At 46.0% G+C, this 27,122-nt stretch overlaps 1 protein-coding gene across 6 annotated transcripts in view; it reads left to right on the top strand.

The window, feature by feature from the left end:
• Positions 1 to 27,122, top strand: part of Mta3 (metastasis associated 1 family member 3) — a 126,296-nt gene that overhangs the window by 69,946 nt on the left and 29,228 nt on the right. For 4 of the 6 annotated variants that reach the window (XM_036170405.1, XM_036170403.1, XM_036170406.1 and 1 more), the window contains exons 9-14: positions 9,669 to 9,857; positions 15,027 to 15,101; positions 17,549 to 17,607; positions 22,680 to 22,804; positions 25,324 to 25,472; positions 26,211 to 26,433. In XM_036170405.1, coding sequence (XP_036026298.1) covers positions 9,669 to 9,857; positions 15,027 to 15,101; positions 17,549 to 17,607; positions 22,680 to 22,804; positions 25,324 to 25,472; positions 26,211 to 26,433 — 820 coding nt within the window. The remainder of the gene's footprint in view (positions 1 to 9,668; positions 9,858 to 15,026; positions 15,102 to 17,548; positions 17,608 to 22,679; positions 22,805 to 25,323; positions 25,473 to 26,210; positions 26,434 to 27,122) is intronic. The other 2 variants (XM_036170404.1, XM_036170407.1) reach the window with 1 other exon arrangement.

Raw genomic sequence — 27,122 nt, 5'->3', positions numbered from 1 at the left:
TCCTGCCTCAGCCTTCAGAGCCATCAAGACGTCAGGTGATGCCACCATGCCTGTGGACTGTATATAAAAGATATACTGTAAAAGGACTGATTGTAAACATCTGTGCATTTATAAAAGACCTACTTTCACTTATTATTATTGTGTGTATGACGTGTAGGTGTGTCTGTGCTGTGACACTTGTGTGACATGTGGGTGTGTCTGCTGTGACACTTGTGTGACGTGTGGGTGTGTCTGCGCCCTGACACTTGTGTGACCTGTGGGTGTGTCTGTTGTGACACTTGTGTGAGTGTGACGTGTGGGTGTGTCTGGGCTGTGACCTGGGTGTGATTTGTGGGACGTAAGTCAGATGACTTCTTATCCTTTGGCCTCACGTGCTAGGATTAACAGGTGTGTGCACTCCATAACAGGTTTTTAAGAAGGTGCCCTCCAACCCTCCAGTGTTTCATTTACTTTTATCAGTCATTTGGAAATCACCTTTACATCACAAACGTTATTTTCAAAACTTCAGTAGTAAATAATTTAAGATAGATAAATTTATTTATTTAGAGACAGTCTCACAGTGTGGCCCTCGCTGGCCTGCACTGGGTCACTAGACCAGACTGGCCTCAAATTCCCAGAGATCCACTTGCTTCTGCCTTCGACATGCTGAGATCAAAGGCATGCACCATCACACACACACAGTTTTTCTGTCTTTAAACAGAAGTGGACTTGGAGGCTTCGGCAGTGGTGGGCTGGCATGGTGAATCGTATCCATTTGTTCTTGTCTCTACTGAGGCCTGGCCTGCTCCACCAGCTGCCCTTTCTACCCACCTTGTGCCTCCTCTTCATTAGAACGCTTAGGCTGCAGTCTTTCTTGGTTAGATAGTCTTGAAGATGTAGGGTGTGTGTGAGAAAGACAGACAGACGGACAGAATGACACACACAGAGATAGACAGGTGGAGAGACAGACAGACAGACAGAAAGCCAATGCCTTGGCTTACCATTCAAACTACTGTGGCTTCAGGTTCACTTGGACTCTCTAGGTACTGGGAATTTATGTACAAACTGAGTGGGCCTGGTTAAAACTGGGGCTTAAGCCATGGGTGCAGAGTTTGGGGGTGGCGTGCCAGAAGGGACGTGTGAAAGGGTCAGAGTGGTCTTCCGCTGTTGATTTTCCTGGGGATTGTTCTGGGGAGAACTCCAGCAGGCTTTAGAATTCCTAGACCATTTGTTCATCCAGGACACCTATACTTCTTGTCAATCAGCAGTAATATTTTGGGGGCAGGCAGTGGTACATGCCTGGTTCTGACTTCCCCATTTTGAAGTCTAATTTCAAGTGTTGCTAATCCAAGATATTCAGGATTTACTTTGTTAAAAGATACGGAAGCCCCTGGGCATGGAGGTGTACCCCTGCAATTCTGGCTCTTGGGAGGTAGAGGCAGGCAGATCAAGAGTTCAAAGTCCGTTATGAGACACTGTCTCAAAAAGGCAAACCAAACATAATGCAGAGCTCCAGGGGTGGTGATACATGATTCCAGCTCCCACAGGCCAGACAGGCGGACGGATCTCTGAGTTGAGGCCAACCTGGTGTACAGAGTGAGTTCTAGGACAGCCAGGACTACCCGGAGAAACCCTGTCTTGAAAAACTAAAACTAAGCCAAAACAAAACAAAAAAGCCAAAACAAAGCAAAATACATTGAACTCATGGAGGTTCCATACATGTCACTTACTTCCTAAAATAGAAAGTATTTTAGTATGCAGAGGGGAGAGCATCAGTTAGAAGTGTTAACAGCAGCCGGCACCTTCTCCCCCTGAGCCTCTCACTTGAGGGATGGCCAGTATTACAGTCAAACCATGCCTCATGTCGTGTGGGAACATTATGGCGGTCTCACACAAACAAAGGTGGCTGTGGAGTCACTAGGCAATGCGACCGTGGCGCCAGTGTTTCGTGTGACATGTATACAGTCTGTCTTGGACTGACACATCGCTGGACTGTTGTGACTGGAATTAGTAGCGTGCCAGCCTACTCGTCCCTCAGTGTGTGGTGGTGGCCTCAAGGCCACCCACCCCTTGGCCTGCAGAGCGGCGCCAGCATTGCTAGTGTCCTGGTGTCTCACTCCTGGAGAAGCAGGGCTCTGGCTTTTCTCTCCCTCTTGGACTCTGAAAACTAAGTCATTTGGGCGGCAGAGTCAAAGAAAAAGGAATCTTTGTGCGGTAGCGTTGAAAACCTGGTATTCTCCAGGTGGTGAGTCCAGGGCACAGCACTGTCCATAAACTGCACAAAGACTTGTCTCTTTGGATTAGTGACAGGCAGGGCTAGAGTTAAGACTTCCTGGTGACAGGTCTGGACTGAGGAGGGCTGGCAGTGTGGGTTCAATAAGAGATGGACTCAGATACCGGGGCAGCTCTAATGCCTGTAACGCGGCCGATCTTCTAAAAGTGCGCCTCTTCCCCCACCCAGGGAGCCTGTGGTATCATTTCATTGTATTTATGACATAATACAAATTCCCGTTATACCTTCCTCTCCCCAGACTCTGAGTGTCCTAGGACTCCTTTCAGGCAGTTTCCTGGCTTGGATTTCTTTGTTGTTGTTGTTGTTGACAGGATCTCACTGTGTAGTTCCGGCCGGCCTGGAACTCACAGACTTCCATGTGCTGGGATCAAAGGTGGGTGCCACCACCCTTGGCTTGTCCTGGGCCTTTGCTTGTGATTCTTCTCTCTCTCCTCCTCTCCCTCCTTTCTTCCATCAAACATTCGCTTCTCACATAGCAGCTTCTCTTCATTGATGACTCTTAGCACCAAGCACAGTGCCTGTTAGATGCATGAGTTCACTTAAAATCTGGGCCTGAGTCTAGTAGTTTCTACTTTTGGATCAGACAGGTCTGTTCCTTTGTTTCACCAAAGTAGTAGTTTTTTGTTTGTTTGTTTGTTTTTTGTTTTGTTTTAGTTTTTCAAGACAGGGTTTCTCTGTGTAGCCCTGGTTGTCCTAGAACTTGTAGACCAGACTGGCCTCAAACTCAAATCCACCTGCCTTTGCTCAGCAGTGCTGGGATTAAAAGTGTGTGCCATCACTGCCCAGCAATATATATATGATACACACACACACACACACACACACACACACACACACACACACAAATAGATATAATATATATATTAAAACGTGAGTGTGTGTGTGTGTGTGTGTGTGTGTGTACTCATGCAGACACCAGAGGAGAACATCAAATATCCTGTTCTATTGTTGTTCACCTTATTCCCTTGAGTCAGAGTCTCTTGAATTTGGGCCACCAGCCAGCAAGTTCCAGGGATCTTCCTGTCCATTCACCACAGTGCAGGGGTCACAGGTATGTGTGAGGCCACCCCTGAATTTAAAAATCCAGGTGCTTACACAGCAAGTGTTGGCCACACCCACTGGGCCGTCTCCCTGACTCTGTGTTACTGCACATTTGTGCACATGCCTGTCAGATGGCAGCTTGGGGAGTTAACTCAGGTTGTCCGGCTTGGCGGCAAGCGCCTTTACACACTGAACCCTGTTGCTGCCCCCAAATCCAAGATTGTAAATATCCTAGTCCAGCCTTTAGCTTCCTGTGTCTTGACTTCTAAACCTCCTGGCTGTACAGCCTGAGTGCTGGGATGAAGGTGTGCATAACTGTAACTGGTGTTATTTGGTGCTGGTGATTGGGCCCTGGGCTTTGTGCATATTAGATACAGTATTCTACCAACTGAGCCTCATCAGCTAGTACTTTACTTTTCTCCTTGAGTGAGACACTAATACAGGAAACCTCAGAAGATCACTGTATTTGAATGTGAGGAGAATATAGTTGAGAATGTTAGGTACTCTAGACTGTTTGAAAAGAGGTTTGGGCTTACAGATGTGAGCTGATAACCGCTTATGCTTATAATATCTTACTAAAAACGGTGTCTTTACAAACAGTCTAGTATAAAGGCCTCCTGTGTTCCTGTCCGGTCAGTTCCACAGCAGTTAGTTACCTTTGTCCCTCAGCTGCTTCATCATCTCTCTCTATGGTCAAGAGACAAACCGGGAGCAGTTGAATGTAAGACTCTCACTGGCTTTTACCTACATTTCCAGCATCGGACAACACTTTATCTGTGGCCTTCCAGAAATGGGGTCCTAACGTTTGTGGGTATGAGACTCCTGTTCCGTTTCTTCAGTTGGCTGCTGCAGAAGGGGCTCCATTCTGATTTGGTCTAGTCTGGTGGGGCCCACTGCAGGCACTCAGGCCAAACACAATGGCTGCCTATCAGTTTTAACTACCCACGAGTTACCTAAATGGCCACCTGTCAGTTTTTAACTATGCATGTGTTATTTCCAGACAGTTTGAGAGTAAGTTTCAGAATGGATATTTCTTTATTACTAAGTGTTTGTTCCTAAGTGATAATTTTCTCCTGCACTAACATAGTATAACATGGCGCTGTTACAATAGTTTAATGAAGGGGCTTTATTCCGGTTGACCAGTTGTCCCAGTTGTGTCCATTAGAGAAGAGGAAACAACTCTTTTATGGCTCTAAAATCTTGCTAATAGATAGACATTTGTCGTGTGAGTGTGTGTGTGTATGTGTATGTGTGTGTGTGCTGTGCGTGTGCGTGTGTGTGTGTGTGTGTGTGTGTGTGTGTGTGTGTGTGTGAGAGAGAGAGACAGAGAGACAGAGAGACAGAGAGAGCAAGCGCACTTTGCTATTTACCTTTTTAATTCATAAAAATGAAATTTTATTGCATGTTTTCTGTTTAATTTTCCTCTTTGTTTTCTACTTCTAGATATACTTTGACACTTCTTTTCCTGATTTATTTGTTTGTTTGCTTACTGGAGACAGAATCTTGCTGTGTAGCTTAGGCTGACCGTGAACTTGGAGTCCTTCTGCCTCAGCCACCCAAGTGCTATGTGGCTCACCAGGCCGGGTATCTTCTTTAAGACCATTTTTAGCAATCCTTATCAATTGTAAGTGCTCCTCTACCAATGTGGCTTTAACTAGAACATTTTGATTTATAGTATTTTCCTTATTATGTGCTTCGAATTTTTTCCTAATTTTATAACTTTTTATTTGAAGTATTGGTTTATTTCTGGTGAAATAAGGTTTATAATATAAATTAGTTCTTTATGGGAATTAAACATGTATATTCCCAATTATTCTAATATATTTCAAATTCTACATTTTTGGATGTGGCAAGGTAACATCTGCCCCTACCTCATAAGGCCCCCCCAATGGCAAACCATAGTTTGAGTCCACCAAAGTTCTCCCTGGGGAACCAACAAGTTTATTAGGGTTACTTGCAGAGTGTGGGTGACCCCATAGCATCCACACTGGGAGGTCTGCTTCCAGCATGGATGGTGGCTTCCTCGGGGCTGCATAATGGCCTCATCACCAGCATCCAGACTTTCTCAGCCTGTATCTTTTATGTCTCTTCCAGGCCAGGTACAATTAGGGTAAAACTGCATGCAGCTGGTTGGGAGGTGTGGCTGGATACTTGGGTTCAGGTCCCACTATCTTCCCCACCCCTCCTCCTGTTCTCAGAAGGAACCTCAATAGTCAGCAAGTCTGTGACGAATGTTGGCAAGCAGGCACAGCTGAACTCAGGATGGTGGTGGCAGTTTGGCTCAAAGGACAATCCTATACAACAGAGGGGTGTGGAAGTGTAGTTTAGCAGAGTCTCGTATAGCCCAGGCTAGCCCAAAGCTCAGTAAGTATGTGAGTCTAGACTTGACCTCTTGATCTTCCTGCCTCTGCCCCCAAGTGCATGGATTATCAGCGTGCACCACCGTGCCCAGCTGTAATTTCTTCTAAGGCTTGAAATCGGGATCTACTATATGAGAAAAGAATATTTTCAATTAGAAAAAAAAAATAAGTAAATCCTTTCTCTATTAATTTAAAAAAAAAAAAAAGGAAAGAAATGTGACCTTCTCTGAATTTGGTTCCCGCCAAAGCAGAAATTGCAAGTGAATGGTGCACTTTTTATGTATAAGAACTTTTACATGGGGTTGGGGATTTAGCTCAGTGGTAGAGCCCTGGGTTCGGTCCTCAGCTCTGGGGGTTAAAAAAGAACTTTTATTTTGATCCTAGTTGTGGATTTATTCATAAGAGTTGATACTCACCTTCTGCTGGAAAGTTCACTAAGTTTTGAGTTGACTTAACATCTTGAATGCTGTAATTTGTGCTGGAGTTAAAAGGTTTTATGGAATTGTCCCTGAGCAAATCAGTAGTTAGTACTAAACACGTGCATGTGAGGTAGCGTTGTGTGGTAGCGGCACATGTGAAGTGTGTGTTCTCTGGAAAGCAGAGTCTGATGAGGAACTTCAGGCCGTACACTCCCTCCTGGAGCTCAAGAAGGGAAACAAGCAGGAATGGAAAAGCACAGTCGCAGTGGAAGTCACGCCCAGCTGGTGGAGTGTGCTCAAGTGTGTCTCAGCGCAGGGCCCTTACACCCTGGGCCGCCTCAGCCTTAAGCTGAGACAGTTCCGTCTAGACCAGCTGCGGAGGTGCCTGGCTGCAGAACTTGGAGCGCCTCCATGAACGGGTTCTCTGTTCTCAAATGGCATCCCTCACACACTGCCCCAGAATGCAGACCCAGTACACGCCTCATCTTCCACTCAGCTGCGCATTGTCTAGGATTCTGGTGAACTAGACTCAGCCAAGCCATATGCCGGGCCAGTTTCTCTCTCCTACACCCCCAGCCTCTGTGAACACAAGTCAGTAGCACAAGAGACCAAGGCCAAATGCACCAACACACACCCAAGATTGATTATGTTATACGTCTTTTTCCCTCTTTATCTTTCTTCTTCTTTTTTCTTTTGAGACAGGGTTTTCCTGTGTGTCTGTGTAGCCCTGGCTGACCTGAAACTCACTCTATAGACCAGGCTGGCCTCAAACTCACCGAGATCCACCTGCCTCTGCCTCTCAAGTGCTGGGATTAAAGCCACGTGCTACCATGGCCCAGCTATGTCGTATATCTTAACATCCTACTGCCCAAGCAAATCATGTGCCAAAGCCCGCTATCTGTGTAGGGCACAGTAAGTAGCCTCCTGTGGAGGTCCAGGGAAGGGGGTGAAATGTTTGCCAAACAACAATCCAGTCTACCGCAGCGTGATTCTGTTTAATGAACAAAAGATGAAAACTCCCCTGCCAAGATTTCCTTGTCAGTCTTTCTCCTAAAATACTTCTGTTTGTCATTTCCATCTGTTATGAATGAGATGAAATGTGACAACACCTTGGCTTTTTGGCAGAGGGAACAGCTTGTGCTCGGTTATGATTTTCAAAATTTAGATCTGAATGGGTCTTGCAGCGTGTGTTCATATCTACTGGAAAGATGTGGTCTTTGCAAAGTATTTATCTGAGGCAAGACTTGGGCTGTTCTGTGGTTAGTTTTCCAATCCGTTTTTAATTTTGAGTTGGGATATGTGTGCGGTATACCTCATGCATTGAGTGACTTTCATGGTTGCATACATCCTGGTAAAACCACCACTAGATGTAGATACAGTGTAGGGTCTCAGAGCCCCGTTATGTCCTCCCAGTCCGATTCTGGAACTCAGGAGAAGGCGCATGCCACTGAATTTGTGTGGTCTCTTAAATATTCGTTATTTTCTTTACTGAACGTTGTTTTCTTCTGTTGTAGAAGTTATGTTCTTTTACTTAGAGCTTTTAAAGAGTACAGTCAGACCACACAAAAGTCCACTCAAAAGCAACATCTACATGTCTCAGACAGATGAAATTAATAGGGCCTTAAGAGAGAGAGAACCCTCTGCCTTCCATCATAAAATTCCCCCTACACGTTCAGTGGTGCTTGTGGAATGTCTGCTCGTACTGATGGCTCTGCCCTCTCCACCAGGCTACGGTTTGCCTGTTTGAGATGAGTCTCATGGCATGAATGCTGGCCGGAGCTGATTGGTGGCCAGGAAGCTGTCCTGCAGTCTCAGTAGCTGGATGCTCTCTGGACATCCGTGCACACATGGTTTGTGCTGTGGTTTATAACGTGGGCTTCTTCTGATTAAGTGGTTGATGCGCTGTCGCCCGAGACAAACACATTTACTTCTGTGACATTTTGGTTTCAGAGCACCAGTTAGTTATAAAAATCCCTTTTGCCGGGTGGTGGTGGCGGCGGCGCACGCCTTTAATCCCAGCACTTGGGAGGCAGAGCCAGGTGGATTTCTGTGAGTTCTAGGCCAGACTGGGCTACCAAGTGAGTTCCAGGAAAAAGGCCCAAAGCTACACAGAGAAACCCTGTCTTGAAACAACAACAACAACAACAAAAATTGCTTTTATTTTTTTGAGGGATTTCAGCATCACAATGAATTTGCATAAGTTTTTAGAGGGAGCTGTTGAGGATCAAACCTGGGCCTCCAGCAGGTCTGGCACTGAGCTATGCTCAAGCCCTTGTGTAATTACTGACTTTGTTATTGTTGTTGTTTTAGATAGGCCTAATATATTCAAGGATAACAGTGACCTCCTTATCCTCTTACCTTCTGTCAATTTAGGACATTACAAAGTAACAGTTTATGACCCTATCCTTAGTTGAGCAGATCCCTAAATACTATTGATCCTTCTGTTTTTATACTGACATAGAAAGAGTACTCAGATTTGGAGGTACAAGAAACAGCTGTATCACTGGGTGAGCTAAATCCCCAACCCCCTCTTTCCTCTTTTCAAACCACTCTTTCTTAGACTAAGCTGCCTGCCTGCTTAGTTACGTTTGAACATGGACTTGTCATCTTGTTTGTTTTATGTTTAATATGGATATGTATTCTTTTTACTTATTTTGTGTGTACATATGTGTGTGTGTGAGTATATGTGTGTCATGGTGTGCATGTGGAGCCCAGAGGACAACTTTTGGGAGTCGACTCTCACCTTCTACTATGTGGATAAGGGAATTGAACTCAGGTTGTCAGGCTTGGCAGCAAGCACCTTTACATGTGCTGAGCCATCTTGTTGGCCCAGATAGATAATTTGGCTTTAAATATGATGCTCTATTCGGTTTTTTTCTTTCCATCTCTGGGTTTTTTGTTGTTGTTGTTTTTGGCTTTTTTCAAGACAGGGTTTCTCTGTGTAGCTTTGTGCCTTTCCTGGAACTCACTTGGTAGCCCAGGCTGGCCTCGAACTCACAGAGATCTGCCTGCCTCTGCCTCCTGAGTGCTGGGACTAAAGGCGTGTGCCACCACCACCTGGCTCTTGTTCTTATAATAGTACATTATTCTTTAATTGAACCAATGCTTTTAATACAATACTTTTTTTTTCCTCTCACACATTTTGTTTTTCCTTGGTCAGGGAAGAGTATACAAATGTTCCACACTAACCGAAGTGATTTGGGTATTTTTAAGTAAATGAAATCTTGAAGTCAGATTGATTGTGTTTTTAATTGAATATTTTGAGCATTTGGATCTTCCTGCTTGTTGCCATTCTAAGTGGAGGTATTTTTTAAAACACCTTAGCATTCTCTTACCAATTAGCATTCTCTTAAAGCAGTTACTTGGTGGGGTTTGGCTGTTTTGTTTTGCTATTTGACAGGGAACAGGAAGGGCACTGTTAATTCTGCATATCCTGCCCTTCGCATTCCCTGCCTGCATTCAGTGCTCCGATTCTGATGGCCTGCAGGCAGGTATACGCGCCCACTTGTCATTCCCTGCCTGCAGGCAGGTATACGCGCCCACTTGTCATTCCCTGTCTGTTCTTCTGTTCTCCAGTTCCATGCCATGGACACGCTGTACAGGCACGGCTATGACCTGAGCAGCGCCATAAGTGTGCTGGTACCACTCGGAGGGCCGGTCCTGTGCAGAGACGAGATGGAGGAGTGGTCGGCCTCCGAAGCCAGTTTATTCGAAGAAGCACTGGAAAAATATGGCAAAGATTTCAACGACATCCGTCAGGACTTTGTAAGTGGAAAACCGTGAATGAACCGTTGGGACAGGAATATTGTTTTATCTGTTTACTAATTAGTAAGTCACCAATTTACTGATCTCACATTATACATTTAACATGCCTATGATATAAGTTTGCTTGGTGCCAGAGACCAAAGCCTTTAGAATGTGTTCTGCTGCTGAACCAAACCCTTGGCCCCTGACGGTAATTTTATTTGCTAAAAATAGAATGAAGGGCCACTTATAAAGGAAGTAATTGACATTTGCTTTGTATTGTGACTATGACCGGGGAGTCCTGAGCTCCTGGAATGCACCTTGGTCGCATGATTTATCCTCTGCATCATTCTGAGTCTAAAGTAGAAATATTGACAGTTCTGAACACTTGTGCTAAATATTACGGTCCGTGTGTGCTCTCTCTGTCTCCTTTAAACTTTCTCTAGTTACATTACCAGTCGTTGATGTTCTTGTAATTTAGGTGGGGCCCCAATCAAGAGCTGGCTGTGCCTTCCGGTTCCCATGCGTCTTTGACTCTTAATGATATGCAGTGTTCTACTTAGTATTCCTTTTCAGACTCATTGAGAAACTGTGTATTCAAGTTGAACACACACTGAGAAGTAAGGACCACACCTAACACGTCTACTCACAGCTGTCAGTTGTGCGTGGGTGTGAGTGTGTGCGTGCCTGCGTGGGTGCGTGCTGGGGAAGACCTGCTTTTAAGTTTTTAATGCTAGAGAGCAAACTCAAGCCTCTGGTGTGTCCGGAGCACTCTGTCACTGGCCGCTAACCCTGGGCCCATTCACACCCTCTTTGTCAGAGTATCAATATGGGTTGATACATTTAATTTCAGGCACAGTACTTATAAGCTGTTGTTGCCAACGAGATCTATTCTGACAAAACCTCAGTCACACCTAGACTGTTATGGGCTATAATACTAGATTCTAAAATCAGGCCGGTGACACGTCTCTGTAATCCTAGTAGTCAGGGGGCCGAGGCTGGAACATCTTAAATTCAAGGCCAGCCGAGGGATTACTCTTTATTAAAGGTTTACAGTTAGGTAGTCATAGCAGTACAATGTTATTGATATAAAAGTTATGAGCATAATAAACCTAAAAGTGCACACTCAAAAATCTCCCAAAGAGCCTATTCTAGGGCCAAGGCACTTAACTGCCCAGCCTCACAGCCTGAGATCCATGCCCGGACCCACACGGTGGAGGGGAAACTGCCTTTAGGTGTGTGTACCCATGCCCATTCTAAATAAACAAATAAGTGGTTTTGTTTGTTTATTATAAAGAACAAAATCGAGAGGCAAATGTGGCGGGATACATGTTTGTAAAACCAGCGCTTGGGAGGCAGAGGCAGGAGGATCCGGAAGCTCAAGGCCACGGTCAGCTACATAGCGAGTCTGAGAGGAGTCTGGGCTATATGAGACCCTCTCTCCACAGCAATGACAGGAATCCACATTGTCATAATGGAGCGTTAGGTGAGAAATGCCGAAGGCAGTGAACGCTTTTCCCTGTTCCTTTTTGTGTTCTGGTGATAGTTCATAATTCGGAGCGTATATGTCCTATACATTAATCCTGGCAGGGATCTTGCCCTTAGATGGCTTGTTTCCAGCAGGGCCAGCAGCTCGCCGACAGTGCAGTCTCCTCTCTGATTGCCGTTATAGGGCGTTCCTTTTGGAACAGACCCTTCCCTGATGTCAGCAGCATCGTCCTTGTAGATTTGCATGCACGCGGCAAAAGGAACAATCCCGTGTTTTCTAGAAGGTCTGGAGAACACACGGGGATGGATGTCTTTTCTCTGCCCTCCCTGTGGTTGCCATTTGAGAACTGCCAGGCCTCACTGAGGATCAAAGCTACGGCAAGATTTAACCTTTGACCTGGAAGGCTCTTCATGACTGAACTGCAAACTGAGGTTCTAGGTCAGCTCAGTGCCAGGAAATGCAGTTGGAAGGGCAGAGCTATGAGACCCCACACTTCCTAAGCAAAGGCGCAGAACACCGGGCCAGACTGACCTCTGTGACTCAGCTTCCCCCAAAATGGTGGCCACATCCCCAATTCTCCGTTCCCAAGCCCCACACAGCTCCTGGTGCCCCCAGTCTGGCACCATTGTCCATTGTCCCCAGCAGCTTCCAGACAGGCTCGACAGTCTACGATGCTAACACATAGCCTCAGTGGCCACAGGCCCACACTTCAAATCTGTTGACTACATGCCACAGAGTCCACATTACCAGAGCCGTGTATCAGCCCTACCTCTCTTTTTTACTTGATAAAATTCCCCACATATTCCCTACAATCCTGCATGTTGTCCCCTTTCCAGCATGTATCATCAGTGCTAATTTGTGGGGATAGAGATGTACTCGTGTGTGTGTGTGTGTGTGTGTGTGTGTGTGTGTGTGTGTGTGTGTGTAGCTTGCACAAGGTTCTGCGTTGTTCCCCATACCCCACAGCCATGAAAGTGCACTGTATTAATACAGTTATCTTAAAATCTCATTTGAGTTTTCTAGCATTTGGGATAGGGCTGAGGTCTGTCTGTTGGATACTTAATTCCTTGAAAATGAGAGTCATTTATTGTCTAGCTTTTTGTGTTTTGTTTTTTGTTTGTTTGTTTGAAGATGCAGACTTACCTTGTACAAGCAGTAACAGGCCGAGTTTAACAGTGTTTGTTGCTGAAATGAGCATGTCGGGTCTAGTCAGTTCTTGGGGGTGGGGGTGGGTGCTGACTCCAGTCAGTTGTCCCAGGTTTGGGGCTTCCTGCTGGGTTTCCACCATGTGCCGGTGTACATGTTAGTCATCTCCGCAGCTCTGTGTCTCACAGGACCTCAAAGATCTGAGTTCCCTGCTTCTGCTAGACATTTTCCTCACCCACCAGGAAGGTCTCCCTATCCGGCTAGCTCTCCTAGCATCCCCCACCCCTGTTCCCAATTCTCACCTAATGGGATTTACTGCCCAGTCAGCTTGCAGGGTTATTCCAACAAGCCCATCATACCTGCCCTTGGGACCCTTCTGCAGTATCCCAGGTGACACCTTATCCTTTTGATCCATTCCCATGACTTTGCTGGCTACTCCATTTTCGAGTGCAATTCTCACATCCTCCAGGCTGTGAGCACACGTGACTGAGCCAGTTCATCCGTTTGGTCCGTTGTCTTTTGTTATATCTTGCATATTTAGCCACTTGTTCTGTTTGCGGGCAGTGATGATACGAGGTGATCTGGACCACAAGACTTGGAGTTCTTCTCTTTTTACTATTTATTTTTATTCTGGGTATATGGGTGTTTGGTCTGCATGTCTGTCTGTGCAGCACATGCATGCCTGATCCCATAGAGGTCAGAAGAGGCCATTGGATCCCCCAGGACTGGAAGTACAGGAAGTTGTGAGCTACCATGTGGGTACTGGGGACTGAACCAGAGTCCTCCGAAAGAACAGCAAATGTAGCTCTCCAGCCCCCCTCTTTTTGTTATTTTTGAAAGAAGGTCTCATGTAGTCCAGGCTGGCCTCAAACTTGATCTCCTGCCTCGGAATTTAAGGCTGGGATTAGAGGCAAGTACCACCATACTCTGCTTTCCCTTCCGTTCCGGTGGTGAGTGTAATGTGCTTCTCTGGTTTGCTGGGGTCACGGTGTGGAGGCAGTGTGATTCTGATAGGCACCCTCCCCTACATGGCGACCTCTTGGTGAGCCTGTGTCATGGGAGCTCTCCTGAAGCCATCAGTGAGGTTGAGAGAGGTGACGCTGAATCATTGCCTGTCACTGTCCTTGGTTGGAAGGCGAGGCCTCTTTGGGCTTCAGTGAATCAGATCAAGTAGAGCATATGGTACTTGGCTTCCTTTTGTCAGGTTTCCAGATAAATGCCTGTCAGATCCTTGTTTTTCAAGAAGACAGTAATAGCTCTTAGCTTGCTTAGGAACCATGCCATGGCTGACCTGGGGCCCTAATGAAGGCCTCTTTCACGGTCTTTCAGACAACTCCATTAGATGAACGCATTGGGTTTAAAATCAAAAATCCTGAACTAGCTACTTGCGTTAGCTGCAGTTCAGAGCTAGTGGCTATGCCATGATCCCGCAAAGAAAGCACGTTTGTAACTACTGTTGAAGTTGCTACCCGGATCAGCTGAAAACACCGTCTTTCTCTAAAATTCCTGGTTTCTCTTTAGAATAAACATGTGAGCAAATTAGCTGGGGAGGTGGTAGGGCAGCCCGGACGCTATCCAGTAGGTTCCCGGCAGCCCCACACTTCTAAGGAGTCCAGGGATACAATTTTAAGTGGTTACTCCTTATGGTGTGCTGGGAGTCAGAGGGTTGAGTTACTTTGCAAAACCAGCCACAGCTCAAGTTGACCTACCAACCCTTCCTGCCACTCCATTCATCTTGATAATAGAACCTTATCCACAGAGGGCTGCAAGGAGTGTGTTCTTTGCTCTAGGCCTCAGGAGTGGGATTTATTTTAAATATTGTGGAAAACAGCAAAGGCAAGCTTTACTTTTTCAATAGGAAACAAGATTAGCTATGTCCTTTTCCTCCAAAAAGATGTAGCCTGTTGTTTTATTTATAATAAACAAAACAGAGTTGTCCGGAAAGGGTTGAGAAATATTACACCAGATACCCAAAGACACCCAGTTGCAACTACCTCTTTGGAAGTTGGAGTAACTCAGCCTTGAACTGTTTAAATAATATTCCTAAAATTATGCATTGGAGGTGATGATACAGCTCTGGGCTGAGCAGTTGCCTAGTGTGCAAAAGGCCCATTTTAATTAGTTAATTAATTGTGCTTCAATTCCTCCTGTAACTGCTTCATGGGTCTAGAAACTTTCCTGAGTAAGTCAGGAAATATTCCCAGTGATGAGGTTTATAATTTTTAATCAAATTGACGAGAAATGGAATGCATGCATTGGATTGGATCTCTTATTAAATATAGCGTACACCATTTGCTAAGAATTATTATTTTTTTTCCTCAGAGCTGAGGACCGAACCCAGGGCCTTGCGCTTGCTAGGCAAGCACTCTACCACTGAGCTAAATCCCCAAACCCGAATTAATTTTTTTTTTTGTTTGTTTATTTTTGCAAAAGTTTCTTTTTCTAGAATGAGCCTAAGATGCAGATCCTTGCTACATTGTTTGAAAGAAGCGGTTTTTGAAGGGAAACACTTTATGCCATAGGTTGTTTTCATTATCATCTTAAATGTCTTTCAGCTCCCGTGGAAGTCCTTGACGAGCATCATCGAATATTATTACATGTGGAAAACTACTGACAGATACGTGCAGCAGGTAACTCTGTCCCTCCCGCACCCTTGCGTCACAGTGAGCTTTCAGTCTGTGTCAGCGGTGGTACTCACCCTGAAAGGTCTCACCTTCCCCAGACTGCTAAATTCCACCGTTTCCTGTCTTTAGGATGTTATTTTTAATATTTCCATCTTGATAGTTCACTGTTCTCAGAATTCGTTTTCATGATGATTTGGAAATGATGATACAGAAAGATGTGGCTGGAGAGGCCCTGTTTCCCTCCTGTGACTAGGGCTCACTAGAAATACAGCCCTGTCATGAACCCCTTGGACGATATGTTCTTATGGAGGCAAAATTGAGCCTGGGGCCACCAGCCTTATAAATTCAGATATTGCTGTGCTTTCTGAACCCTCCTTAAGTGACGTTTTTGTGGATCTGTTCCACAAGCTCTAGCCCCCCCCCCCCCCTCACCCACACCCCGTTTGAGGTCCCCTCCCCAGGTGCTAGGGAACACACCGAGGGCCTTGTATGTGGTAGGTAGGCACTCTGCCACTGAGCGACATGCCCAGTCCTCCCCTGACATTTTGACCTTAATTGTAAGACATTTGTTGTCATTTTGAGGCAGACAAGGTTTCTCTGGTTAGCTCAGGTAGGGTAGCTCAGACTAGGTAGTTCTGGCTGGGGAGCTCTGGCTGTTCCTAAACTTGAGTTCCTCCTGCTTTGGCCTCCAAAGGGCTTGGTGTGCCACCAAGCCTGGGTATGGTAGCTTTAGTCTTTGTAAATTGATGCTTTCTGCTCTAAAGTCATTCAGCAGTAGGGAACTGTTTAATTGTTGAGTTCTTCCCAAGTGTTCTAAGTTCACGTAGCTCTTGGTTACTTATTTTGAAAAAAAATCTACTTTTGGGGAAAGGCAGGGTTCTGAAATGGCCTCAGTGAATGCCTGTTTCAGATTCTCGCAGTCACATGCAGAACAAGGCAAAGATTAAAAACAGACAGCATTTGCCTACATGTGCAATCGGTGCCGTGGCAGGTACTGGATGCCATACAAATGCATTTGAAGGCTGGCTCTCAAGTGCCAGGAGTTGCTGCGAATAGTGAATAGGAATCTACAGCGTACTGAACAGGTTCCAGTGCCAACACCATATGTAATCCAGAAAGTGCATATTTGAAACAACTGTGGTGGAAACCTGTGCCGTTCAAGTCAGGAAGCATCCCCAGAGAAGGCACAGGCACAGCACTAAAGATGGTTAGAAGATTATTTTCCTGCCGGGTGGTGGTGGCGGCGGTGGCGGCGGCGTGGCGGCGCACGCCTTTAATCCCAGCACTCTGGAGGCAGAGGCAGAGGCAGGCAGATCTCTGTGAGTTCCAGGAAAGTCGCAAAGCTACACAGAGAAACCCTGTCTCGAAAAACAAACAAACAAACAAACAAACAAACAAACAAAAATTCCCAAAATGTTGACTCTAGTTCAAGTTTCGAGTTGTCCCTGAATATTTTTGTTTTCATCTGGTTGGGCAACTGGAGGGTAGGTTTGTAGTCTCACTGTTCCCCATTTCTATTGGCTTTTATTCTTACGTTGATCAGGATCTAGAGCTGATGATGTATTCTCCTTCCCACTCTTTCCCTGCATTTGGCCCCTAGCTGGCTTCAGCACAGCATTCTGTGAGTTCAGCCAAGGTGTAAAGTTACTACAAACAAAGCCAGGTGTAGAGGTACACACCTGTGATCTCTACACTTGGGAGTTTGAGGCAAGGCTGGACAACACAGTAGTGAGTTCCAGGTCATTCTAACTACATAGCCAAACCCTGTCTCAGAACTCACAGTTACTACATATGGTTCCTCGTTTGAGGGTTATTGAATTTTATTTAGAGTAACTCCAGTCACTTCCTCTTGCATGGATTTTAGAAACTATCTCTAAATATTTTTCTGAAAGCAAAGTTTTTGATTTTTTTGTGTGTTTGGGGGAGGGTGTGTGCTCACGCGCATTGGTGGTAGGACAGTATATGCGCCCATATTCCTTCCAGAAAGACAAGAACTAAAATAGAAAACTGCATTTGCAAAAGTAGAGATGGCAGTTGTTAATGTCCCCTGAGAGCTGACGTGAGGCCCAATGGCTGAGCGTGGGTGCGGCCCAGGTTCTCTCTCTCTCTCTCTCTCTCTCTCTCTCTCTCTCTCTCTCTCTCTCACACACACACACACACACACACACACACACACACACACACACACACACACACACCAGACAAGTCCTCTTTAGTTCCCTCGTAGAAGATTGCGAAGTGGGGCTTTTCATTAAAAATCTATTTCAACGTGTGCTTACAGGTCTGTAGTTTAGAAGCTAATAATGTTCTTAAGTTACTGAAGCTTTAGAATGTGTATATGAGAGAAACCTTAAGATAGCGAATTGTGCTGTAATGTCTGTGTTCCTGTGTTTCAAGGCTGTGAGATGTTAATAATTAGTATGCTTTAATGTCTTGTCCATCTTTCAAATTAGAAACGTCTAAAAGCAGCAGAAGCCGAGAGCAAGCTGAAACAAGTGTATATCCCAACTTAGTAAGTAACTGCTTTTATGGAATATCTACCCTGCTCTCAGTCCTGTCCTTCCAAACATGCCATTCATTCAATGCAACACACCTGAATTTCTTTGTGTGTCTTACCTTTCTCCTCCTCAAAGCCCAAAAGTTGTTTTCTGTTGTTCCACGGCAATGACTTTGGAAAGAAAAGAGTGGGTGACAGGACCCTGAGTAGCCCAGCAGAAGGGTCAGAGGTCGGCGAGGCCACCTGTTGTTCTTGTATTAAGTGTCAGGTTTCCCAGCAAGAGAAGCAAACTGTTCCATAGAGATAGCACTCTTATGCCTCTGCGCTGTAGGATGAGCTGTGCCTCATCCTCCGAGGTAGAGTGTGTACGTGGCTCCTTGAGGACTTCACACCGTTGCCTTTGTAAACCGTCTGTAGGTTTTGATTGTCCCGGGTCCAGCATTCTACCTCTGTCTTTTGGGCTGACAGGTGATTGTCACGTAAGAGTGAATGTCAGTTTCGTGTTTTATTCGCTGTTTTAAGAGCACTGCATTCTTCCGTTGTTGAAGTCTTAGATTTGGTCACTCAAATTGGCTACAGCTGTCTCCCTGCTGCTCCAAGACTGTTTGAGTGAAGAACAGCCATTTTATATAGGTTTTTCTTTGCTGGAGTTGGGTATAGTGCATAATACATGTTTTTACATATTGGAGGTGTCATGGACAATAAATTGTGATTTTTCATAATAATCTTTTACCTCAAGATATATATGCATATAACTGGTTTAGGTTTTGTTTGTTTGTTTGTTTGTTTTTTCTTTTGTTTGTGTGGGGAGATTTTTGTTTGTTAATTTTTTGTTTTTCAAGATGTGGTCTCACTGTGTAGCCCTAGCTGTCCTGGAATTCACTATGTAGACCAGGCTGGACTCAAACTCGGAGACCCACCTCCCTCTGCCTCCCAAGCACCTGGATTAAAGGTGTGCACTACTACGCTTGACTTTGGTTTACTTTTTTAAATCTGGAATTTACTCATCCCATAATTATCCTTATTTCTTCTGCAGGGCCGTTTTGAGATCCTTTAAAATTATATATTTATTTTACCAATTCTAAATGTGTCATTCCACAAAGAAAACACTGTTTGTGACTCAAAGTATGAACTTCTCGTGAAGCGGCCTTCCCATGCCTCACAGTGCTGACGCCTCAGAGAGAGCATCCAGCCTGCTAAGACTCAGTGGCCCAATGACTGTTTTTATTCAGCTTTCATTGGCTTTGGCATCTTTATCCGAGTCAGGGACCCAACACTAGTCTGGATCAAATCTCAGCTGTCACCTCCTGGCTGTAGATAAGTTTTACTGGCACATAGGACTCTTTGTTATGTATTGTCCAAGCCTGCTTCTGCACCGCAAGCGCAGGATTTAATGGTTGTGACTAAATTACCCCCAAACCTGAACTTCTTCACTCCTGAGCCCTCCACAAGAAAAGTTTTCTACATCCTGATTGAAGTGATCCTTGGAGAACAAGCAATATCTAATCATACTCATAAAAAAAATGTGCATTGTATGCATTTTGTTTGAAAATAAGCTGAGTTATGAGTTGTATGTAAATCTGAGTCCTTCAGTGAATTTCCAAGTTAATTCTGAAATAGAATGTTGTTGTTTTTTAATAGAAATCTCTTTTTCTGTCATGCTCTGAGCCTGGCAGTGTCCTGCAGTCTCCGACAGTCAAAGCCTTGTGTTAGTCCTGGGGGTAGAAGGTTTAAAAGGCGGGCTGCCCCCTGAGGCATATGGGACAGACCTTGTGTGCTGAGCACAGTGACCAAGAAGATAGCTTTGAGGGGTGAGGGGTGAGTAGTCTCTGAAGAGGTATGGGTGCACTCTGCTGTTGGCAGAGGTACCGAACAGCCAGTGCAGGCTTTCCAGTCTAGTGATGGCCTGAGCTGGGACAGGGCTGGGCACAGTTGAGGAACCCAGAGAAAGTGCATGGCAGTGTGGGAAGAGTAGCCAGGCAGCCATGGGGGGAGTAGGGCAGGCAGTATGGGGTGCCCATCACATGAAGTGTGGAGGAAGATGCATTATGGTCTTGAAAAAGATCACAGGTTGCATTTGGAATGTGGATCCAGGAAGCAGAAACATACCCATGAGGAGAGCAGTTATGGCTTCTCAGGAGGAGAATTGATCCAGCTAGCTTGACCTATAAAGGGCTCTGGAAATGATGCTGTGTTAGGAGGTGACTGGCTTTGCATGGCAAGTTTGAGTCCACCATTAAGTGGATTGTCCTGCCTGTCACTAAGCTCAGAAATGGTGGCGCAGTATTAGGTTAGGCCATTTGGAGTTTGTTCTCTCAAAAAGGGATAGTGGGTATGTGTGCAGCATGTTAAACGTCCTGATCTTAACCTCAGGGGAAAGGCTTAGGCGAGAGGTACACTGGGCTTCCCAGTACCTCGTGATCCACTTCAAATCACAGATTAAATCTCTGAGGGAGAGCAACCAGAAAGGGGCTTTGCAGGAACAAATCCAGTGTTCATAGAGTAAATAGTGTCTCATAGCTGCAAATGGATGGCCCAGTGAGTCATGGGAGCTGAGAGACAGGGTGTGCGTCAAGGGGGAAGCGAGATGAGCATTGCGGGATGCTGGTGAAGTGTGACCATGAAGTCAGTGATGTGGAAGTCACTGTGATGTTGTGGGGTGGCGGAGACTACTCACAAACAGAGACAAACCAATGGCAGAGGGAGAAGCCGTCAATGGGAAAAGATCAAAACTAAACATCTGAGCCTAAGAAGAGGCGGTGTTGGGGTGGAGACCTGGCTCAGTGGTGAAGAGCATTGCCTGCTCTTGCAGAGGACCTGGGTTTGATTCCCAGCACCCACATGGCAGCTCACAACCATTCAAACTCCCATTCTGTGTAAATAGTAATTTGAGGGGGGTCCAGGGAGGAGAATGATATGTCTAAAATGCTCCAGGAGGCCAGAGATGGTGGGGGGCTGGAGCACAGATGAGGGAGGATGGGTTAAAGGAAAGGCAGTTGGTGGAGTGTCTCCATAAGCATTTCCTGGGGCCCTTGGTTTAGTCTTTAGGTGGATATCCTCAGTGATGCTCAGGTCTGCAGTAGTCACTGTGGTCAGGCAGTGTCCTGGGCCAGGTTGCACAGCTAACTGTGTTTGTGATCCCTGTCCTCTTCCGGCACCTCAACCGAAGACAGCATCAGCTCATTTTCCTCTTAGATTTATTTATATATTTTATATGTATTAGCATTTTTCTCACCTGTATGTCTGTGAATCGTGTGTGTGCCCGGTGTCCAGGGAGGTCGGAAGAGGGCATCAGATCCCTTGGAACTGGAGTTATGAATGGTTGTGAGCCGCCGTGGGAGTGCTAGGGATCAAACTCAGGTCCTCTGCAAGAGCAGCCAGTGCACTTAACTGCCGAGGCCTCTCTCCAGCCCAGCAGTAGTTCTTCTTAGACTCGTATATTTAGCCCTGCATTGAAATGCTAAGTTTCCATATTTCTGGGGAACTCTTGGCCTGACTTCAAGTGGTGGGAGGTCGCGTCAACTGCTCCATGGCAGATTTCTCTTCAGTTGGAAATGTTACACCTCTGTGGGAACGTTAGTGTCTCTGAACCACTTCTTTTCTTGTTTGAGGCATGGTCTTTCTCGACATAGCCCTGGCTGGCCTCGAACTCACAGAGATCCGCCTGCCTCTGCATCCTGAGTGCTGGGATTAAAGACGTGTGCCACCATGCTTGGCCCGGCTTCTTTTCTTTGTGTTCTAAAGAACAAAATTAAACAACAACAACAACAATAAAACCCTTCTGTTTCTTTCTTTCTTTCTTTCTTTCTTTCTTTCTTTCTTTCTTTCTTTCTTTCTTTCATTCTTTCATTCATTCATTCATTCATTCATTCATTCATTCATTCATTCAAGTCAGTGTCTCATTGTGTAACAGAGATGAAAGGTCCCCTAGAAGGAAGTTCTTCTGTGGCAGCTCTGTTTACTGTTCATTGAATCGGTATTTGCTAAATGATGTGTACTGTGCATGCAGCCGTGCAGTGTCCTTGGGCGCAGCTCTAAGCAGGGAATTAGCCTGCTGTCAGCTATGTTTACACAGTAAGTGCCATGATATGTCTGGGCTGTGTGTTTCAAAGAATTATGGCTGTGCTGACTCGGTCCCTGACGAGTTTGCATTCAGTCTTATAGGTATCTGATCAGTTTGCAGTTAGCCTTCTGACCTCTGCCTTTTTTCCCTCCTAAAAGTGTTCTCTTAAATAGAAGGGGGGTGGACCCCAAGGTTTCCTCATGTTAAATGCTAATCTGCTTCATAAAACTTCAAACATAATATGAAGTTTTATCTTGAGCCTAGGACAGGCTCTCCTCTGCTGTGGGTGGAGGGTGGCCCCCTGTGCCTCAGCATGGTCTGTGCTTCGCCCCACCCCCTCTGGTGCGCTGCAGAAGCCACAGCGTCACCCCTACCAGGAGCGGTGCCAGGGCTTCCCCAGTCACACAGCACTACCTCTAGCTTAATTCATTCAACCCAAAAGTTACTTTCTCAGGAAGATTTATGCTGAGGGTGAAGTCCAGTGGCTCCTGTCTTCACAATGTGCTGTGAAGAAATGGCCCTGGTGTGGACACAGGAGATGCCGCGTTTACCTTAGAGTGCCCGGCACAGTGACTGTTCATAGCTTTATTTGATATAAACGAATGCCTTGGTTTTATTTCATTTTATTTATTTTTTATCATTCCACCCGATACACCCCCTTATGTAATATGTGCCCATGTATTTCAGGGTGTTGTGTGTGTTTGTTATTGTTGTTGTTGTAGCTGTTATTTTTTAGGTTAGTGTACAAAGTCCTGAGCGCCTCCATCCCAGCGTCTTTGCCCGTGTCTGTCATTATGCTCCTCTCTCATTCGCCCTCTTCCTCTGCCTGCCATCCTTGGGTTCCTCTGAGCATCTTGCTCTTGCCAGCCTGTCTCTTCTTCACCAAATGTAATAAGCATTTGTTTGTATGTTAGGGAGGGTCAGTTAGCAGGGAGGTGCCAGTTTGTTTTTTTTTTTTGTTTTGTTTTGTTTTGCCTTGTCCTACAAATTATTTTTATCATTTCACTTTACGTCTCATTGAAAGCAGCAAACCAAATCCCAACCAAATATCCGCCAGCAATGGCAAGTCCGGCACTGTGAATGGAGCTGTGGGGACCACGTTCCAGCCCCAGAACACCCTCTCAGGGCGAGCATGTGAGAGCTGCTATGGTGAGTTTGCTCAGAGGCTGTGACTGCTTCAGCAAGGGGAGCTGTCCTCCATGGGGCGGGGGATGGGGGGCAGCTTGGGGAGGGCTGGCCAGAAGCTTCTGGAAAGCATGTCACTGCTGCACAGAGGCAGGCGGTGTCTCCTCAGAGTGAGCGGGTGTCTCTCCCGGTCTCCCGCTGGGAGCAAAGGGCCATTCATTCGCTGAGTTCTCCTGCGCCACACAGGAGAGGTGGGTGTGTGCATTTGCTCTGGTTTCTCCTGCGGGTTCTGTGTTTGCTGGCAGGTGTTTTCTTCTTAGCCGTGGGCAGTTATGTTAGTTTAACCCAAACCACGGTACTGTAATACATACCAAATCCTTTGGGAGTTCCTCAGTGTCCTCTGGCAAATGAAATGTGCTTGATACTTCCTTAGGAGAGGCAGGTGTGTGCGAAGCCCATGCCACAGCCCTCAGGCTCCCAGGGAACCAGCTGGGGAAATGCCATGCTGTGATATTTGCTTTTGGCCTCAGGCCTTGCTCTAGTTATCTCTGCTTGCAGGGTTATTATGTGTGCCCTGGTGTTATAGGGGTCGGTGATGCGATCTGATGGTAGTTGACACCGTATTCGGTTACTTAAAATCTCAACCAGCAGTAGCTCTCCTCTCTGTTACGGTAGCTTTGGTTGGGGTTTTGAGGCAGGGTCTCTTATAAAGCCAAGGCTGGCCTCTAACTCTCCATCCTCCTGCCTCAGCCTCCTGAGAGTTTGGATCACAGGCATGTGCCACCATAGCACAATGATGTTTCTTCTGTGTGTGCATGTCACTATGTGGGTGTGTGCAGGTGGGTGTGGAGGCTAGGGGACAACCTGGGGTGTCCTTATTTGTATTTGAACAGATTTATCTTGGGGGGCTAGAGAGATGGCTCAGTGGTTAAGAGCACACACTGGTCTTGCGGAGGACCTGAATTTTGTTCCTAGCACCCACATCAGATGGCACACAACCGCCTATAACTTTAACTCCAGGGGATTCAACACCTTTGGCCTCCAAGGACACTTGCACTCATATGCACATACATGTAATTAAAATGTTTTAATAAACTCTGTCTTAAAAGTCAACTTTATTTATTTATTTTTTTAAGTTAGAAGAGGAAAGGGGGCAGGCTTCTCTTTGAAAGGACTCTTCCAAGAGTGGTATATGATGGCTGGGCGATGGAGGCCCGTGCTTTTAATCCCAGCACTTGGGAGGCAGAGGCAGACAGATCTCTGTGAGTTCGAGGCCAGCCTGGTCTACAGAGTGTGTTCTAGGTCAGCCAGGACTGTTATACGAGAAACCCTGTCTCAAAAAACAAAACAAACAAACAAAGAAACAAAAAAAGAGTGGTACATGATGAGTGTGTGAATTATTCTGAATTGTATAAAGGCAATAAAATGTAAGCGTCACTACATTTTCTTGCTCTTTTGGGGTGGGTGGAGGTAGGGATCAGACCCAGGGTTCTTGCGTCCCCAGCCCACGTTCTGCCATCGATCCATCCCCAGCTCTGACTGTCCCCTTTGCATGGTGGTTCGTGAGGTATCCTTACTGGACGCCCTCCTGGGCTAGCTGACTGCTCTGCAAGGGGAGGCCTGTCCACAGAGTTAGGGTAATACTCGGTCTGTGTTTTTAACTACTCCACCATGCTGCTCCCTCCTGTCCCTGGCTCTGCCTTGGGAAGCTTTAAGTGTGGAGGGACAGGGTTAAGCTGCAGAACCTGACACAGGCCATGTGTCCAGTCAAGCATTACTAAACATGAGGCCATATCAGCTGCACGTGCTCACCTAATAGGGATTTCTAGTCTTCTGGCCATTCTGTAGTTAGGGAGAAATTCTAAAGAAAGGTTTTTGTTTCTTGAGTAAGGGAATAACAGGCAGATTTCTGGTTTTATTTGACTCCTGACTTACCAGTGAGTCCCCTCTTGAGTACCTTATTAATCCCTGCAAGAGCCTCAGAACCATCCAGTTCAGGTTTTGGGTTTTTTTGTTTTGTTTTGTTTTGTTTTTTCCCCCTGAGACAGTGCTTCTCTGTGTAGTTTTGGTGTCTGTCCCGGATCTCGCTCTGTAGACCAGGCTGGAACTCACAGAGATCCACCTGCCTCTGCCTCCCGAGTGCTGGGATTAAAGGCGTGCGCCTCCACCGCCCGGCCCGGTTCAGGTTTTAAACAGTGCCGAGGAACTTAACAATAACATCCTTCAAAAGACTTATTTCTAGACATGAACATAATGAAATCACTTCTAATTAACAAAACAAAATCTCAGCAGCCTAAGGCATAAATCAAGACGTGTCATCCAATAGCTTCTCTTAATACACATGACAAATACTGACATGTGGCAGAAACAAAGTCCCAGTGTGTTCGGAGCGCTGAAAAATGCCTGTGTGCACTGTGTATGCTTTCACGCTTGGCCTACAGCCTCGGGGAAGAAGAGAACACTGTGTGTAACTAGCTGTGTCTCTGAAGTTTGAGCACATCGAGAGCATGGATCTCATAGCATCCCTTTCCCCCTGTCTCTAGCCACACAGTCTCACCAGTGGTATTCCTGGGGCCCACCTAACATGCAGTGTAGACTGTGTGCGACCTGTTGGCTCTATTGGAAAAAGTATGGCGGTCTGAAAATGCCCACCCAGTCAGAAGAACAGAAGTCTCCCAGCCCTACTGCAGAGGTACGCTAGCACAGTCTTTGCAGGGGGTGGGAGGGGGGGGGGATGCCACATTTCCCTGTTACTGGCTTCTTCCATGGAAACAGGGACGCCATACAGTGTACAAATGAACAAAGCTGGGTTTTAGAGTTAGACACAGCACTGCATACTCAGGGTGGGTGTGAACGTGGGTGCAGAGACAAGGTGGATTTTTTTCAGGTATTCAAAATATTGGTCTTCTGAGATTATTCAGGCAAAAGAATAATGTGTGTGGGAGGTGCTTGCCTCAGTGGAGCGCTTACAAATAGTCTTGGTTTTGAAAACAATTTGTAACCTTTAGATGCTGTTGAAAACATCTTATTACATAAAAATAACAAACAGGAATTAAACGTTCTCTTTTCTCGGGTGTTGTGGAGAACAAGAAGGACTCTTGGGGTGAACACTAATTGAAAGATGACCTTAGTAATCGTTATAGACTGAGGATGTCAAGCACCAGTCTTAAAGGGAGACTAGTCTCTGTCGAGCTGATACCAGCTCAGGACTCCTCAAATAACCCACAGCCCCACTCTGTCAGCTCCTTACTGACGGCGCATGTGAGCTGTCATGCTGTACTCCCCACATTCCTACCAAACGTGCACACTGCTTTTCCTTCGAGGGCAAGTTCCCAAGTTACAGAGCTTCCGAGGATGTTGAACACGGTGGAAGCGGCCGTGTGCTCTGGCGAGTTCTCCTCTGTAAATCCGTTGTTTTCCGCAATTGCAGGACCCACGCGTGAGAAGCCACCTGTCCCGGCAGGCCATGCAAGGCATGCCGGTCCGGAATACCGGGAGCCCCAAGTCTGCAGTGAAGACCCGCCAAGCTTTCTTCCTCCATACTACGTATTTCACAAAAATTGCTCGTCAGGTCTGCAAAAACACCCTGCGGCTGCGGCAGGCAGCGAGACGGCCGTTTGTTGCTATTAATTATGCTGCCATTAGGGCAGAATGTAAGACGCTTTTCAATTCTTAACCTTACACGTTTACGCTCCGCTCACCATGCTCTTTCCCTCACGCTCTCTTTTCGTTTGTTCGTTTGCAATAAACATAAGTTCTTGTGTACAGCCTTTGTTTTTTTTTTTTTTTTGTTTTTTGTTTTTAAACATTGTTCTTGTCTGCTGCCATTTATATCATGCCACCCTGAAAAACAACGCTGACATCCCTGTGAATTTTCAGAGTAGAGCTAATCAGGAGGTGGGGGGTGGGAGGGACTTTGGCCTCTGTCTGGTAGTGTGGCAGAGTAAACCCAAAGGACGGTGTCAGGATAAAACTCCCTAAGGAGACAGCGCGCTCCTGTCTTTGAGTAAAATTTACTAGTTTAGACTAGTTAGTATGTCTTGGCAAGCCTTTTACCTTCCCAGGAACCTTTTACAGTCATCCAGATGAGAGAAAAGAGCGCTTCGTAACCAGCCCCATGTTTGTTAGACAGCGTAATAAATGTTAAGGAAATCTCAGAATCGTCTTTAAGAAAACTTCCTGAATGTACACATTTGGTTCTTGCAAGTCAGCTTCCACTGTGGTTGAGCAGTCTCTCCATCCGCCCATTTTGGTCTCCATTTCATAGCCATACATCATCTCGTAGCATCTCTGACTCAGGCTCTTGTTTCAGTCTTGCTCATGTATCTTTGCTGCTGCTGCT

This window comes from Onychomys torridus, chromosome 21 (assembly GCF_903995425.1).
Source record: "Onychomys torridus chromosome 21, mOncTor1.1, whole genome shotgun sequence".
Lineage (NCBI taxonomy): Eukaryota > Metazoa > Chordata > Mammalia > Rodentia > Cricetidae > Onychomys > Onychomys torridus.
Note: the sequence above shows the minus strand (reverse complement) of the source record. Positions and strands in the feature narration are given on the sequence as shown.